Here is a 17,639-nt window from a genome sequence, read left to right as displayed (position 1 = left end):
CCCAAAGAAAATCACGTTTGAACTGAATCACTTCTCTTCATCTGGCACCCTGCAGCCAAACACCCCAGATGGGATCATGTTGCAGAGGTGGTAATTTGGTATTACCCCAAGAGGTTTCTCCTCCCCACACTCCACAGAGCAGACTAAAAATATACTTGCAATGGTCCTTTGTTTGGAATCCCACCAGTATGTAACAAAAGAGAATGGCTGATTATCACCAACCAAAGTGAAGGATTTCAGGCCAGTTGGTTAATTTTGGATAGGTTTAAAGGACTTTTTCCCAAAGCTAGCACATGTAAAGTGATTTTCATATCTATCTTACAAGAACAGGTCAAAACTCAATACCTCAATTGCAACATCCTATATTTTTGGGCATGGAGCTGCAGTTGATCTGCTAAACCACTAATGCTTCATCAGAATTCAAATAAAAACCATCATACAGGTAGACACTGAAAAATTTACAACAATGTAATGTGGTTAAGCTTCATCTCCATACATAGAAGAGAAGATTACAAACACTATACATACAAACAGAATGATAATTCAACATGACCAAAGACTAATACATGACACTCCCAATATGCAACATGATAATTCCACAAAGATGTGCACAGATTCCCAGGATGCTTTATAATCTCTACACTACCATGTTTGACTAAGCATTGGGACCCAAAAGAGAGAGAATAAAGGCCTATAGTTTCCCGAAATCTCTGAGTGAATTGCATCAGCCAATGTCTTCTTGTATTTCTTCTGGTACTCCGCCTTTATATACTGCATATCAATCTCAGTCCTTGTCACAACTATCCTTGTTAGTGTCCTTTCATCAGTTCCCATACCTTTCATTGATTTATGTAGCACCTGCAAAAGTTTTCAGAAAGATAGAAGGCCTTAGTAAATTGTGATTTTGGTGGCATAAAGAGAGTGGAAAATAAAATTCTATGAAGGCATGAAAACATTATGAGGTGAAAATTAGATAACAAACCCCACACAAAGGAAAATTGCAGGAGGATGGATACCTTTGAAAAATACTTTGCCGGATTATCAGAACATTGTAGGATTGTCAAAAGAGCATACTCAAACTTTCCTGATGTTTCCTTCTTTATTGCCTGTAAGAGATCAAACCTGTTTAGAACTCACAGCAAGTATATCAAATTGGGCACCATTAATGATGTTTACCTTTTTCAGAGACTTCCCATACATAGTATGGTAAGCAGAATTAATAGCTGCCAACTGCGCTCTGCTCCGTTCACTGAAAATTTGGATGAATACTTTCTCATCAGTTCCCAATTTCCTCTCTCCAGCTTTACATAAAGCCTGGGCATCCTTCTCTGTAAAGGTCCGATCAACCTCTGGACCTTCATAACGTGGCTTAGTTAAGTATGCAAGCAGCATCTGCAGAATCGAAATTTATATCAATGTGCAGAAATTTTAGGAAATTACCAAATCCATTTAATCTTTCTAACCATGCTTCAGAACGAAAAATAACCCAAACTGACAAGTGCAGCCAAAGTGCAATTTGACTTCTTAACAATTGATTACAATTGATTACAGCTTTAGAATATTTTATAATCACACAAACACATCAACTAAGTTATTTGGGGTCCGGGGTGGTGATGAAGGTAAAGGAGAAGCTGGGGCTCCAAAGAACCATTTGGTGTTCTTAATTTACTAAATGGGAAAATAACCATCTGCAGATTTCAACTTCTTCTTGGCACTGATAAAATGACAGGCAGCCCCATGGATGCATATCAGACAGGATGGAATCATAGATTACATGCCTAGGAAATCCCCAAGGTGGACTCACTAAATATTTGAACTTCTTCCTTCAGTAACTATAACCCTGGGTAAGGATGCCATTGCCATCCACATAAAAGATGCCAAATATTAAAAAGAATAGAACATAAAGAAATTAAGAGGAATGGTATCTTGAGCTTGCAATCAAAAAATTCCAAGCCTCTGATTCATAGCTGGGAACAATAATTTGTTAAATGTGCCTTGGCATCTTCTAAGGGATAAAAATACAAAAATAGCTAGAAATTAGTAAAATAACATGAAAGTGACAAACTGTCACCAAGAAGCCACCACTAATATACCCAGTAACCACATGAGCAATAGGCAAATCCTTGACAAAATGTCCACCATATCATGGAAAACAGTAACAAAGTACCTGGGATAATTAATCATTAATCATCAGTTATCACACATTTGAAGAAAGGATAATGTAAATAATATGATGATTAATCTAGAGAAATCTACAAATGGCTAGCAAGCAAAAAGCTTCCCGCTATAAACCTGGTTTTGCAGACCGAAGAAAAATTTTCCTGAATTTGATTTTCAAGTAGAAACCCCCTCATCTGCTCCAAAAGCCTCAAAGTCATTTAAATCTAACTATAATCTTAAAAATTGCTGCATTATCATGACAAAGCCACCATATATATTTAAGTGGCTTTAGTATAGACATAGCAGCCAATGACCAAGTATAAGAGACTCTGAGAGGGTAAATGATGGAGATCCACATTATGGAAGGAAATATGAGAGGAAGAAGGGTCCAGCCTTAATCCACCTGAGTAGCTAGGGTCCAACCAAGAAGCCAGCCGAACCCCTACTTGGTCCACCTGAGTGGCTAAGTACAAATAAGGCCCAATTGGGCCCATCGGCTCCGGGAATAATTAGTAGTTGTTAATTAGTGGGCCATTGGGCCCATCGAGTTGAGTAACTGGTATGTCGAGTCCAAATTGTCTTAGGACTCTATTTGTTTTCCACATAGGTTTATTATTCCTAGTCCAATTTTGAATTCCTAGTTGTAGTAGGAGTATCTAGTCCTATTGGGAAACTAACCCCTAATAGTAGTTTGATTGCTATTCTGCCCTCTATAAATAGAGGAGCCTATGTACTCATAATTGCATATTTGAATAAAGAATAATTGCAGTCAATTGCTTAGAACAGCCGGGATAGCTGTGGGTGAGAAGCCCGGGCCGAGACAGACGCTCCTCCCCCACTTTTCCCTTTGTTTCTTCTTGTTTAAAGCTTTCTATTTTATCATAAAGTTACTAGTGTTGAAGTATACAACTGTTGTGAGTATTCAGAAGTTCAGATCTGTCCAAGCTACAAACCAGATTTGATTCTCTCTCCTGAAGCCTGCGATTATGTCTCCTAGGTCAGAAAATCAAGAAAGCTTGTAACTTCACAATCAGCCGTCAAAATCCTCTCCACTTTAGGGGTTTTTTATACCCTCCCTAGGGACTATCTACGCCCAAGAGTGCAACTCAATCGGACTCCCACGGCCCTGGCCGCACCTCTCTCTCTCCAGCTTTATAACAAGTCTTTCTCTCTCCTATCGGGTTAGGTTTTGGGCTGGTTTTGCTCCTAGATGGGTATTGTATCCTTGGGGATTTATTTGATGGTATTATTTATTTGTTTTTTACTCCTATTTGTATTGTTTGGGGTTATAAACTACAGAGTTAGTTTCTTGTAATCTACTCCTGCATTAAGTGGTATCAGAGTTATGGCTTAGACAGAAGAACCCCAACCCACCCTTCAAGATGTGATGAAAGCAATCCAAGCCTTGTCTACGAGGTTGGATGGACATGACCAACAGTTGGCTGACCTAAAAGAGAGTACTACTGTCCACTCTAACACCCAACCAACTGTTACCCAAACTAATGTTCAACCTGCTGTTAATTGCATTAGAAATATTCCCAAAAGAGTCACTATGCAACCCAGAAGGAATGTCCCAGCTCAGAATGATGAGTATGATGAGTATGACAATCAGCTTTATCAGCCTGACGATACGTACAAGGTCAAGTTAGAATTGAAAGAGTACAATGGGAGGCACGATCCCCTCTACTATCAAGACTGGGTAACTTCCTTTGATGACTACTTCCGGTGGTACTGTATGCCTAAAGAAAGAAAAGTCCAATTAGTTGTCACTAAGTTAGGTGGTGGAGCTAAGGACTGATGGAGGAATGAAGAATAGGCTGATCCGCAGGCGTCAGATGCCTCACAATTGGGAAGACTTGAAATTTATCCTTAACGATAGATTCTTACCACCCACCTACCGACGTCAACTCTACGACATGCTGAATACTCTCAGGCCAGGTACTATGACTGTAGGAGATTATATTGATCGTTTTAATTAATTGTTTTCACGAACAGGTGCCCATAAAGAAGATGAAGAACTGCTCATATCCCGTTTCAAACTGGGGTTAAGGTATGATATTCGTGAGAAGCTTGGTGTGATCGAGATACCTTCCTTAAGTACTCGTTTTGACAAATCACTAGAAGCAGAGGATCTGATCAAAACAACCTCCAGAAGGTACATCCAGCCAACTGACAACAAAAAGCCTTATGTACCAACCAAACTCGCTGGATTTCCTACCCGAGCTCCACAAGATACACAGGATAAGGGGAAGGCTCCAATGGGAAGGGAGAGTGGATTTATAACATGCTACAGTTGTGGAAAGACTGGACACACGGCAAAATTCTGCCCTAAGCGAGGACGATCCAACTCTATCATCAGTGCAATCGAATCCAATCCGGATTTACAAATCCACGAACCTCAAGATAACAATTGGACTGTTAATATTGCAGTTGAAGGAGAGGAGGATGAACTGGAAAATGAGCTTACACCAGAGTATGATGATCCTCATGCTTATGTCAATGTGGTTGCAAGAATCCTAGTGTCTGAAACTAAGGGTGAAGACTAGAGGAGGCACAATATCTTCTACACCTTAATTTCTAGTGGACATCACAAAGCTCAAGTGATTGTAGACAGTGGAAGTTGTGTGAATGTGGTATCTCAAGCCTTTTTCATTGACGGAAAGCTTAAGACTGAATCCCATCCACAGCCATACAAAGTATCTCTTCTAGACAGCAACACCATGGCTGTAACTCAATGGTGTCCAGTCCCATTGAAGGTCTCAGATTATGAAGAAAGTGTATGGTTTGATGTCATCCCCATGGTCCTCACTAATATACTACTTGGAAGGCCTTGGTTGTATGACAACAATGTGCTAGTGGGAGGTACTAAGAACCAATGCATATTCGATCACAAAGGCAAACCATTTATTCTAAACCCACTCAATATACCTCAGGTAAAAGACAAGTTAAGGGCTTCCCAACTAAGGAGACAACATCTCTTAAAGAATGTTGCTAAGACCTCTTCCAAAACAACCACTGAGCAAAAGAAGCAACCATACAAAGAAAATTTCAGCAAGAAGAACAGTATGGACAACAAGCTATGCGTACTACCCCATAGAGAATTCCTGACCCTTGGTGAAGAACCGGCCTAATCATAGCTCTTGTTACCAAGGCTGCTGAAACAGTGATAGAGGCCAAACATCCCCCACAAATCAAACAATTACTTGTTGATTTCAAACAATTACTTGTTGATTTTTCAGATTTGGTGCCAGAGGAATTGCCTGATAAACTACCACCGATGAGGGATATTCAGCATGTCATTGACCTTGTGCCTGGGTCAGTACTCCCTAATCTGCCCACTTACCGTCTCAGTCCTACAGAGCATGCCGAGCTCAAGAGACAAGTGGATGATTTATTAAAGAAAGGGTTCTTGGTTGAGAGCATGAGTCCATGTGCAGTACCAGCCCTATTGACACCAAAGAAAGACGGATCATGGCATATGTGCATTGACAGCCAGACCATTAACAAAATCACGGTAAAGTACAGATTTCCTATTCCACGTTTGGATGATATGCTTGACATGTTGACAGAAGCCTCCATCTTTTCAAAGATTGATCTACGGAGTGGCTACCATCAAATTCAAATCTGTCCAGGGGATGAATGGAAAACAGCCTTCAAAACAAAAGAAAGCCTGTATGAGTGGAAGGTTATGCCTTTTGGCCTCACCAATGCACCTAGCACTTTCATGAGGGTGATGACACATGTACTACGACCCTTCATCGGCAAATTTCTCGTAGTGTACTTTGATGACATACTAATATACAACAAAGCACAAAATGAACACTTGGAGCATCTAAGACGTATCATGAGAGTACTACGGGCAGAAAAATTATACATCAACTTGAAGAAATGTTCCTTTATGCTGCCCAAGGTCATCTTCCTTGGTTTTATTGTGTCTTCACAAGGCACAGAAGCTGATCCGGAGAAGGTAAAAAGTGTCGTTCATTGGCCTATTCCAAAGACCTTGACCGAGGTTCGTAGCTTTCACGGTCTTGCTTCATTTTACTGATGATTCATCTGGAATTTCAGCGTCGTTGTAGCCCCAACTACAGAATGCACAAAAGGGGGAAAAGTCCCATTTCAATGGACTCCGGCAGCCACTAAAGCTTTCAACTTGATCAAACAAAAGATGACAGAAGCACTAGTGCTTAGACTACCCAATTTTGATCTTATGTTTGAAGTGGCTACTGATGCATCACATGTTGGGATAGGAGGAGTGCTTATGCAAGAGGGCCATCTGATTGCCTTCTACAATGAAAAGTTGAATGATGCAAAAAGAAGATATTCTACCTATGATTTAGAACTCTATGCCATTGTTCAAATCCTTAAGCATTGGAGGCATTACTTAATTGGCAAAGAGTTTGTGCTCTATTCGGATCATGAAGCACTCAAATACTTGCAGTCACAAAAGACCATTAGTGATCAACACGCTAAATGGATCTCATACTTGCGAGGATACGTATTTGCTCTCAAGTACAAAGCTGGGAAGGAGAATCAAGTGACTGATACACTTAGTCGAAAGGTGATGATGATAAACACCTTCACACTACAAAGTGCGAGAGTGGAACACATCAAAGAGGAGTACATTAGTGATGCTGATTTTTCAGAAGTATTCAACAACCTATAAGGAGAAGGACGAGATGACAAATTTGCTATACATGATGGGTATCTTTTCAAAGGCCTCTACATCCCAAACACCTCTTTGAGACATCACTTGATTCGAGAGCTACATGGAGGAGGAATGGGTGGATACTTTGGCAAGGACAAAACATACTCCATAATGAAAGACTTATACTTTTGGCCTCAACTCTTAAAGGATGTGCAACATGTGATTCATAGATGCCGCACTTGTCAACTTGCCAAAGGAGAAAAGAAGAATACAGGATTGTACACACCACTGCCCGTTTCACACGCACCTTGGCAAGACATAAGCATGGACTTTGTCCTAGGCTTACCACCTACACAGGAAAGGTATGATTCCATATTTGTGGTAGTAGATCGTCTCTCCAAGATGGCACACTTCATCCCGTGCAAGAAGACTCTTGATACAAGTCACTTGGTCAAACTCTTTTTCAAAGAGATAGTGCGCATACATGGTCTACCACAAACAATTGTTTCAGATAGGAATGTCAAGTTCATGAGCTACTTCTGGAAGACTCTATGGCTGAAAAAAAATATTAAACTCAAGTTCTCCACTGCATTCCATCCTCAGATAGACGGACAGACCGAAGTGGTGAACAGAAGTCTTGGCAACTTACTCCGATATTTAGTCCGAGACTATGAAAAGACTTGGCCATCTATACTGGACATTACTGAATTCGCCTATAATAGTTCTGTCAACCGCACCACAGGTCGTACACCATTTGAGATTGTCCTTGGACTGCAACCTTAATGACCGGTTGACTTGGTACCTTTGCCACCTCAGACCCATATTAGTGTGGAAGCCGATGAGTTTCTTAGACACATCACGGAGGTACATGCTGATGTTTGTCATCGCAACGCTGTTAGCAATGACGGATACCAAGCAACTGCCAATCGACATCGTCGCTACGTGGAATTTCAGCCTAGTGATTTGGTAATGGTTCAAATTCCACCTGAGGTTTCCTCCTGGTACAGTGCACAAGCTCCATCCTTGGAACATGGGTCCCTACAAGGTCTTGAAGCGCATTGGCACTAATGCTTACATGCTAGAGCTACCTCCTACTCTAAAGATCAACAATGTCTTCAATGTAGCTGATCTGACGATATATTTGGGACACCATTCTGATGACGGTGACACTGAACACACCCTGAAACTTCCTCAATTTGAAAACCCTAAAGATGATGTCATCGAAGATATTCTCGACAACAAGTTCACCACAGTTCGTGGGGCAAAGGGTACTACTTCTTCCTCATCAAATGGAAAGGTCGACCATGAGAAGATTGTACTTAGATCCATGCCGATGACTTTCAACGCCTTGACACGGACCTCTATGAGCACTACATGTCCCTTACCCATTCATCGGAGTTGAATGATTCTAAGAAAGAGAGAGCTGATGTAGATCCACATTATGGAAGGAAATATGAGAGGAAGAAGGGTCCAGCCTTAGTCCACCTGAGTGGCTAGGGTCCAACCAAGAAGCCAGCCGAACCCCTACTTGGTCCACCTGAGTGGCTAAGTACAAATAAGGCCCAATTGGGCCCATCGGCTAGGGGAATAATTAGTAGTTGTTAATCAGTGGGCCATTGGGCCCATCGAGTTGAGTACGTGGTATGTCAAGTCCAAATTGTCTTAGGACTCTATTTGTTTTCCACATGGGTTTCTTATTCCTAGTCCAATTTTGAATTCCTAATTGTAGTAGGAGTGTCTAGTCCTATTGGGAAACTAGCTCCTAGTTGAAGTAGGAGTGTCTAGTCCTATTGGGAAACTAGCTCCTAATAGTAGTTTGATTGCTATTATAACCTCAATAAATAGAGGAGTCTATGTACTCATAATTGCATATTTGAATAAAGAATAATTACAGTCAATTGCTTAGAACAGCCGGGATAGCTGTGAGTGAGAAGCCCAGATCGAGACAGCCGCTCCTCCCCCACTTTTCCCTTTGTTTCTTCTTGTTTAAAGCTTTCTATTTTATCCTAAAGTTACTGGTGTTGAAATATACGACTGTTGTGAGTATTCAGAAGTTCAGATCTGTCCAAGTTACAAACCAGATTTGATTCTCTCTCCTGAAGCCTACGATTATTTCTCCTAGGTCAAAAAATCAAGAAAGCTTGTAACTTCACAACCAACCATCAAAATCTTCTCAACTTTGGAGGTTTTTGTACCCTCCCTAGGGACTATCTACGCCCAAGAGTGCAACTCAATCGGACTCCTACAGCCCTAGCCGCACCTCTCTCTCCAGCTCTATAACAGGTCTTTCTCTCTCCTATCGGGTTAGGTTTTGGGCTGGTTTTGCTCCTCTATGGGTATTGTATCCTTGGAGATTTATTTGATGGTATTATTTCTTTGTTTCTTACTCTTATTTGTATTGTTTGGGGTTATAAACTGCAGAGTTAGTTTCTTCTAATCTAATCCTACATTAGTAAATACTGTACAATTAAGTATTGACAGATTAGACTTGGATTTAAATGACTTTGAGGCTTTTGGAGCAGATGAGGCGGTTTTAATAGCTCCTCCATCATTCAAACATAGACATGAGCTTAAAGCTTCTTCTTCCAGATCCTCTCTTTTCCCTAATGTTCAAAAACTTGTATTTTGGTCTTGTTTTGGTCAGATCAAATTTAAATCTCAATCGAATCAGTGCGTGTTTTTCCGTGTTTCACGTGGCCATTCAAGGGGGTAAATAGATGATATGACTGAAATGACCAAATTTTCGACCAAACAGTGCATTTTTGTGACTGAAATTATGCTACGTTTGGTTTGCCTATTTCGTCTCAAGCATGTCGAAACTAGCGAAATTCGGTCAAATTTTGAACTACCTCTTCCCCTCTTTTTTTTTTTCCTAATTAGAATGTTTCCAATATACCATAACAGTATACATACACCTATCAAACAATTAGTACAGCATTACTATAAAAAAGGGTAGTGGGCGAGCCTGTGGCACAACGGTTAAGCTGCATTATTGCAACATGTTGGTCACAAATTCAAAACCTGGAAACAGCCTCTTCTGTGAAGCAAGAGGTAAGGTTGCGTACAACTTTCCCCTCCCAGACCTCGCAGTAGCGGGAGCCTCATGCACTGGGTTGCTTTTTTTTGTTTTTCAACTATAAAAAAGGGTGTACTCAGTGCACGAGGCTCCCCCCATTGTGAGGTCTAGGGAAGATCATAATGTACGTAGATTTACCCCGCCTCGCGGAGAGGCTGTTTCCCGAATCGAATCCACAACCACTAGGTCCCAATGGAGCAATCTTGTCATTGTGTCGAGGTCCACCCTCTAGTTAGAAAAGAATTACTATAAATTAAAGAAAATGCGTACACAATGCACGAGGCTTCCACCACTACTGTGTGTCTGGGGAGGATCATAATAAGGGGTGAGCACACCTTGCCTCCCAAAAATCACCTTGTTGCCTAGGCGACACCTCAACAAAAATGCATCAATATACCTACTTGAGATACTTCACTTCGTCAACACATCCCAAATGTACTTAAAAATAACCAAAAAAAATGCCAAACCATGTAAAAGAATCAATTTACCAAAAATAAATGCTCATGCAGCATATTTAGTATAGGAAGAGGTATATAATACAATTTGATCTACTAATTCATGAAAGAGGCTGGTCATCAATAAAGCATCTACAACTTTATGAACTAAAAAAATTAATTGTGCATGTGTTCTTTTGTAGAGAGAGAGAGAGAGAATGACCTTTTTGTGATCACCTGAGGCATGATTTTCAATATCATGCTCTAGGTACCCACCAAACATTGCATAGTAAGCCTGTTTAAATTGCTGTATCATAGAAGGGGTACGAGAGCATATTATCTCTGTCACGGCATCCAGATCAATGGTTCCCGTAAACGACTGCCTCAGTAAAGCTGCATCACGTCCCACTGGATTATGCATCCAAAGCGAAACTGCTTTCTGAGATACGAAAAAGATCAATTCAATGAACATATATCCAAAATTCAAAATCCAATATTTTAGATTCTTATATTCAGACATTACAAACTCCAAACATGGACCCCTACTTACATTTCAGCAAAATACTACCCATCTTGGAGACAACACCTGAAAATGGGTGTGGAATACACACCAAAGGATGCATTACACATCCATTGTTTAGACAATGGGACATGCACCACCTAAAATAAACTATGGAATGGCATTATTATGATGTCACTCTCGTACATCATTTAGGTTTTGAGCACACAATCACATTCGGAGTCCTGGATAACAAATCGCAAGCTCATAGTTGCTGCATTTGTAGCTAAATTTCTCATTTTTAAATACAAGTAATGAATGCATCTAGAATATCAATTTTCTTTCCCACTGATTCATTATATATAATTATTCTGTATTGTGTATTAATGATCTGTACCCTGTTGGTGGGCCTTTGATTTCCCTGTATCCTTTGATTTAATGATCTGAGGGATCTGACTCTTGGACAGATACTTGAATACAAAGCTACATAATCATTTACTCTTTTCTTAAACTTCTTCATATTAGTAATCAACAGAAAACATTATTCATCATCAGTTCTTCCCCACATGGCAAGATGACATCAATAGATACCTTGCAATCACCACTAAGCTCTGAAGATAGCCGTTTCATCAAGTCCTCAGAATACATGGTTCTATACTCTTGTTGAATGTAAGATCGCTGCATTGCATCACGATGGGAGACAATATTGATAACTGCTGCAGTGTCACAGCCAAATCCTGAAAAACATTATCAAAAAGCAGGCAGGTCATATATACTTTTTTGGAACGAAATTAAATCCACAATTTTTTATTACTCAATGAGACTCCTGTAGATCATTTTACAATTTATAAATGTATAAGATGTCAATTCAACCTTCATACAAGAGAATAGTGAACATGACTTTATCGGTCACACAAAGTAGAAATTTCTACACCTAATATCAGCATTCTCAGATGACCTAGTGCCCCCTTTTTCTTCTTAAAGAACAGACATATCCAACACCTAATATCAGGATTCTCAGATGATCTATTTGATTCAGCCTCTGTCTCACGCTAGACCAAGTCTAATTGGAAGAAAAAGGGTCGTAGGGCTATAACCCAGTGCAGATGCCACTTTCATAGTGTCCTGATAGAGGTGAATTCAAAATAGTCCGTTTGGCTGTCAACTGCTCCCTAGTGCTATGACCATCAAGTGTTCATTGACCTCCATTGTTATCGCAGGGTTTTGGATACAGCTACTTTTACTTATTATTTAGCTGCAGGATATAACTGTCTATTCTCAGCATTCCAGCCCTTGGATTAAGCCCTACTTTAGTATATTGTTCCTCAAAGTCGACATTTTCTGTGCCTTAAATTTGATGTTCATCAAACCAGTGAGTTGAGAGTTAAACCTGTTTTATTTATCGGGTAGTTCACCCTCGTATAAAAGGAATATCTGATTCAAAGTTCAGCTCCATCTGACCAGTGGATATTATTTTATTTGACTTTTATTATTCTGCATATTGTGTTTGACTGGATCATTGTAATTCTGTCTTGTGGGTTTGCGTTCTAATATTTCTATCTTCCCTACCCTAGAACACATCACCCTTTCTTAGCAGCACCCGGGGTGAATGTTGTAAGCCCCAGCCTAAAGTGTACCCCATCTAACGTTGTTGCCTTTCACAAACCTTGAGATGGTGCATTTCAATGGTATCTTTTTTATATTCCTTCTTCTGGATGCCAAAATATTTTTCCTTTTTTTTTTTTTTTTTTTTTTTTTTTTTTGGAGGGGGGAAATATATATATATATATATATATATATTTTTTCCAAGAATGATTCTAACCGCACTTCTGTATTGCTCTTGAATTGCCTCCCCCCTTTCTATCTTTTTGAATGTCTAATCCAGCATAATCTTCTTCAAAATCTTTTTGTTGCTTTGTAGAAACTAATTCAAGATCTCCTTGTACAATTTTTCTTTTTCTTTTTCATTCCGATTCTCCAATTCAAGAGATTTTTTTCCTTTTCCATTGATGTCTTCAATTTCTACTAATGTTTTTATTTCTTTTTCAAATTTAAAAGAAATAATTTAATTAGTTCGACTCTCGGCTAGGAAGGGGGATTATGTAAACATCAGATTAAATGAAGAAAGCAAAATAAAGATCTTGTGAGTCTCTAGTAAAGACAAGGCACCGGAGTGGGAGAATGCATTGTCGAGGACAAATTAAGAATCTTAAAATAATCTTATGGGTACAAGTGAAAGGCAAGATGGAGGACAACTCCAAGCAACCCAAATTCCTAAACCCCAATGATATTTACGGCGGGATCCATTTATACATGCATAATAAAAGTGATACTACTGGTAGCAAAGAGAAACAATGAAGGTAGAAATCCAACTTTACAAATTAGAAAAGGAAATTAGAAGGAAAAAAAAAACCCAACAGCCCTACTTGGCAGGAAACGTGTGTCAGAAGCTATTAAACAAAGCAAATATATATGATCAGAGGGAGCAGATCACCCGTTTCCCACATAATCAAACAACGATTCTTAACCCAGAGATACACCTACTATCAAGCAGCTTAAAGACAAATATACATAATTAAGACAGAGAAAGAGAGAAAGAGTACCCTTGAAAGCAGCCTTGAGTTTAATGGCATCATCGCGGGGATGAGGAGGCATAGGAGGAACATTTAGAGTCGACATCTACTTCTAATTTGTCCAAAAACTTTATTGGAGCAATCTCTCTTACACAGAACAACGAAGAAACCCCCTCTAAAAATCAAATCTCAATATAAACGCCAACTGCAAATTGCAACAACCACCAAAATTTCGGAATTGAAAAAATGTGAGAAGTAATCTACCTGCCTGCCTGGTTTCTTTTAAAATTTGAATTCAAAAATGGTAAACGCTGTGATTGAAAAGATGCTTGGCCCAATTCGACTCTGAAGATGTTAGGTCAACAACTTCTCCATTTATATATTCGTAAAGGTCCCCTTTTATGGTTTTCTTTTCTTGGTCCTCTCTCTCTCTCGCTCTTTCTCTCTCCGCGTTGGGCCCGCAGGTCCCTGTGGATAAGTATTTTACCCGTGTTAAGGCCGTACAGATCAATGTACGTGGCATTAAAGATAAGTGTCCCACACGCCTCATAATCCATTGAGTTGGTCAATTCTATTCTCTTATCAAAATTTACAAAAGAAAAAAATTAGGAAAAATTACATAATTACCTACTTTTAGTTTCTTTTTATAAAATTATCTATTTTAAGTTTAAGTTAACAAAAATATCTAAAATTGAGTTTGGGTTTATAAAACTATGCACTCAAAGTTTTAATAATAAAAAAATACATAATTATATGTGAAACATGAAGAATTACTATTTTGGGTAGTTTTGTAAACCCAAACCCGATTTTTTGTAGTTTTGTTAACTGAAACTTTGGGTGGGTAGTTTTGTAAATTCAAACCTAATTTTGGGTATTTTTGTTGATCAAAACTTTTTGTGGATAATTTTGTAACGGAAAACCCAAAAGTGGGTAATCATGTAATTTTTCCAAAAAATTACCTATTTTGTTTGCGTGTAAATACGGCTTTTCACCTTAGCGGTGATCGCTCAAGTTCTGCCCATATGATCGGCATATGTTTAGGCAATGATTTAATGGCTTTTGGTACCTTGTTTTTTGTGTTTCTATTACCTTGTTCTTCGTGCTTCTTTAAAGAGTTGGATCATCACCTAGATACGTGGACATTGAATTCACAATCTGGGTAAAACCAGAGCTAATAGAAAAATCTGGAGACATATATCTGTACATAACCTAACCCATCCCTGAAAGCACACAGCTCAGCCATAGAATATTAAATACATGCAAAATAATATTCTCTCTCATAAATGAGCACTTACTAAATTTAGGTGGAAGAGGGATCTCATGCACCCATCCGTGCAACCACCCTCCTTCTGCCTTCAGTTGTGCCTCTCTCGCCACAACTTCCAAACTACTAGTGATAGTAATAATTTTTTTATGAAATCACAAGCACACTTAGGCCTTGCCTTAGATTGCCAAAAAAATTTTGCTCCTAATGTCATGGGTTGGAATAAATTCTACATCCAACAGTCTTTCAAAATCATCTCAAACCTTTGCTGCTGTCCAATCCACCATCAAACAATGAGTGGCCAATTCTCTCCAATGGCTCTTGCAACATAGGCACTTGGAAACCAATGAGTTACCATCTGGAGATGGCGTCCACACCAATTGGTATTCTCTGGGAGATAATATAACATTGCAAATGAAAATATTTTCCCTATTATCTTGGGAATCAATTACATTCAGTATATTATGATCTCAACCAACTTCGGCATTTATTACCTCCTTAACTCGGGCACTTAGGTTCACATGCAAGGCACCATCTACAAAATAAATAATTGAGCCCACACCTAACCAATTATCCAGCCGAAAGTTTACCTCGCCCTAGCCAACTACCCATTTGGATTTCGATAAAACAAGCTCTTTCAAGGCAAAAGCTTTTATTTAAGACATCGATCCCACTACTTTGAAGTTAGCTAACGCAATATGCTCACTTTTAAGAACTCGGCCTTGAACAAAAAACTCCACTAACGGATTTCAACGCCGCCCTCCTCCAAAGGCCTACAAATTTTTTGCTAATCAACCTAATGGTGTCGCTTACCATGATTAATCAAGCTTCCATTTCCAACCCGCCACTTTACTACTAACTTTTGCAAGCAATTCATCAAGAAATCTCATTTTTAATTTGCCAGAGTAGAGACAACTCCTAAGTAAGTAATAGGCAAGAATTTCTGCACAAAGCCAGTGACATCACCCACCATTTTCACACGGACCTCCGAAACTTTTGAACCAACAATGAAACAACTTTTATGATGATCCACCAATTGCCCCAAGAAATATCTACTAATTAAACCCATTATTTGCTTCAGGGAGGCCTTCAATCCCCTAGTAAAAATAATTGTATCATCTGCTTCGAGAAATAATATACTGCTCAACTTTCACTTCCTCTGCTCTAGTGATCCAAACCCCTTCACTCGTTTTATATTATTTTTATTTATTTAGTTTTATTTTATTTTATTTTTTCGCCTGACATTCACCATTGCATAGAAGAAGCTCGTGTTCCTATCTCCTTCTTGAAGTCATTAGACTCTGGATTCTAGAGAAGAGTTCTCTAAAGAATAGCACGGGAATTTTGGAGAGCACACTTTGATGCTTCACTTGGATTCAAATCATAATCCACTTCATCCCGACTAAACTCACCCTCTACATTGCCAACATTTTGTTGAATATTATCAACGATTCTTTATTCCAAGTTTTAAGGCATACCCGAAGTTCCTTGAATTTAAAAAATAGAATTTGCAGTGGCAAACAATAGACCAGTTGATCCCAAACTTCCTTCATAGTATTCAAAAACTCATGATGAGATACCCACATTTCTTAAAATTTAAATGATGACATCCTAGCTGCCAATGTTGTCGTAACCTCAACCACATTTCTTAAAATTTAAATGATGACATCCTGGCTGCCAATATTGTCGCAACCTCAACCCAAATAGGAGTATGATCAGAGCAGGTTTTATTGAGGTGGCGAATACGACAAAGAGGATATTGAGACGACTATAGACAATTATACAGGAACCGATCCAAATGAGATTTCACCAGACAACGCCCTTCCTAATGATTAGACCATGTGAATGCATTGCCCTCATAATCTACATTGACCAGTGCAGCTTCATTAAAAAATATACTAAATTCATACTAAACTCCTCCATCGACTGAGAACAAGGAGGCCACGCTCTCACCTTCTCAGATCGAGCCAAAATAGCATTAAAGTCCTTACAGACTGCCCCATGCCTGGTCAACTATTCTAGCAAAATTGATCAACTCCTCCCACATCAATTGCCTTTCCCCGATGAACGCAAAACGTGGACAAAAGTAAGTAATGATTCGTTATTTGAAGCCAAGTGCAAGCAAGCAATAGTTATGTACTAGATATGGCTATCCATGACTTGGATATGAATATGATTCTTCCATAAAAATCCAAACTCTGTCGCCACCATTGGCCCCATTTGAAATACAAGAATGTAGGGGTGTCAATTCCTAAACCGAACCGGTAAAACTGGCCGGACCAAACCGATAACAACACGGACCAGACCGAACCGAACTGAAGCCTTATTGGTTCGGTTCAGTTTGGAGTATTGCAACCCCAAAACCAAACCAAACCGCACCGGAAACCGGATGAACCCGAAACCAAACTAAAATCGGCTCAAAACCCATACCGAAACTGAAACCAAACCGGTAAGAAACCGAAACACTCCAAAATTCATTAAAAAAAATCAAAATTTGCATAGTTTTGTATACATTTGTATGGAAATTCGAATCCAAACTGGACCAAAAACCAAAATCAACCCGGTTACAAATCGATTTAAGAAACCGAAAACAAACCGAAACCAAACCGCACTGAAACCGAAACCAAACTGAAACCGGAATTTTCTTATTGGTTCGGTTTCGGTTTCAACTTTCCCACACCGAAACTGACTCAACCTAGACCGAAACCGAGCCGGACCGATCGATTGACACCCCTACAAGAATGCATACCAATCCTCTTCATGATAACACTGGCTTTTGCAAAGGGAATTTTAGATTCTGAAATGGCCATCAAGTCAATACCAGAAGACAAAGTAACAACCTTCAGACACCTACAAGTAGGCTTATTCCCCAAACCCGGCACATTACAGAATAGGAAATGCATTAAGAACAAGAGGGGTTAGATTTATGAGGTCTCATGGACCTAGTATTTCGACGTTGTATAATGCACTATGAGCGGAGAACCA

General features: G+C 39.3%; 1 protein-coding gene across 1 annotated transcript; it reads right to left on the bottom strand.

Moving 5' to 3' along the window:
• Window positions 1–386: 386 nt before the first annotated feature.
• Window positions 387–13,819, bottom strand: LOC122061803 (annexin D5-like). Its single transcript, XM_042625277.1, is given in 7 exon segments — window positions 387–693; window positions 696–858; window positions 1,017–1,106; window positions 1,177–1,392; window positions 10,542–10,757; window positions 11,409–11,554; window positions 13,421–13,819. Coding segments are annotated over 7 exon segments (945 nt in total). The 5' UTR covers window positions 13,497–13,819; the 3' UTR covers window positions 387–655.
• Between the last annotated feature and the right edge of the window lie 3,820 nt (window positions 13,820–17,639).

The sequence above is a fragment of the Macadamia integrifolia genome, chromosome 14, assembly GCF_013358625.1.
Source record: "Macadamia integrifolia cultivar HAES 741 chromosome 14, SCU_Mint_v3, whole genome shotgun sequence".
Lineage (NCBI taxonomy): Eukaryota > Viridiplantae > Streptophyta > Magnoliopsida > Proteales > Proteaceae > Macadamia > Macadamia integrifolia.
Note: the sequence above shows the minus strand (reverse complement) of the source record. Positions and strands in the feature narration are given on the sequence as shown.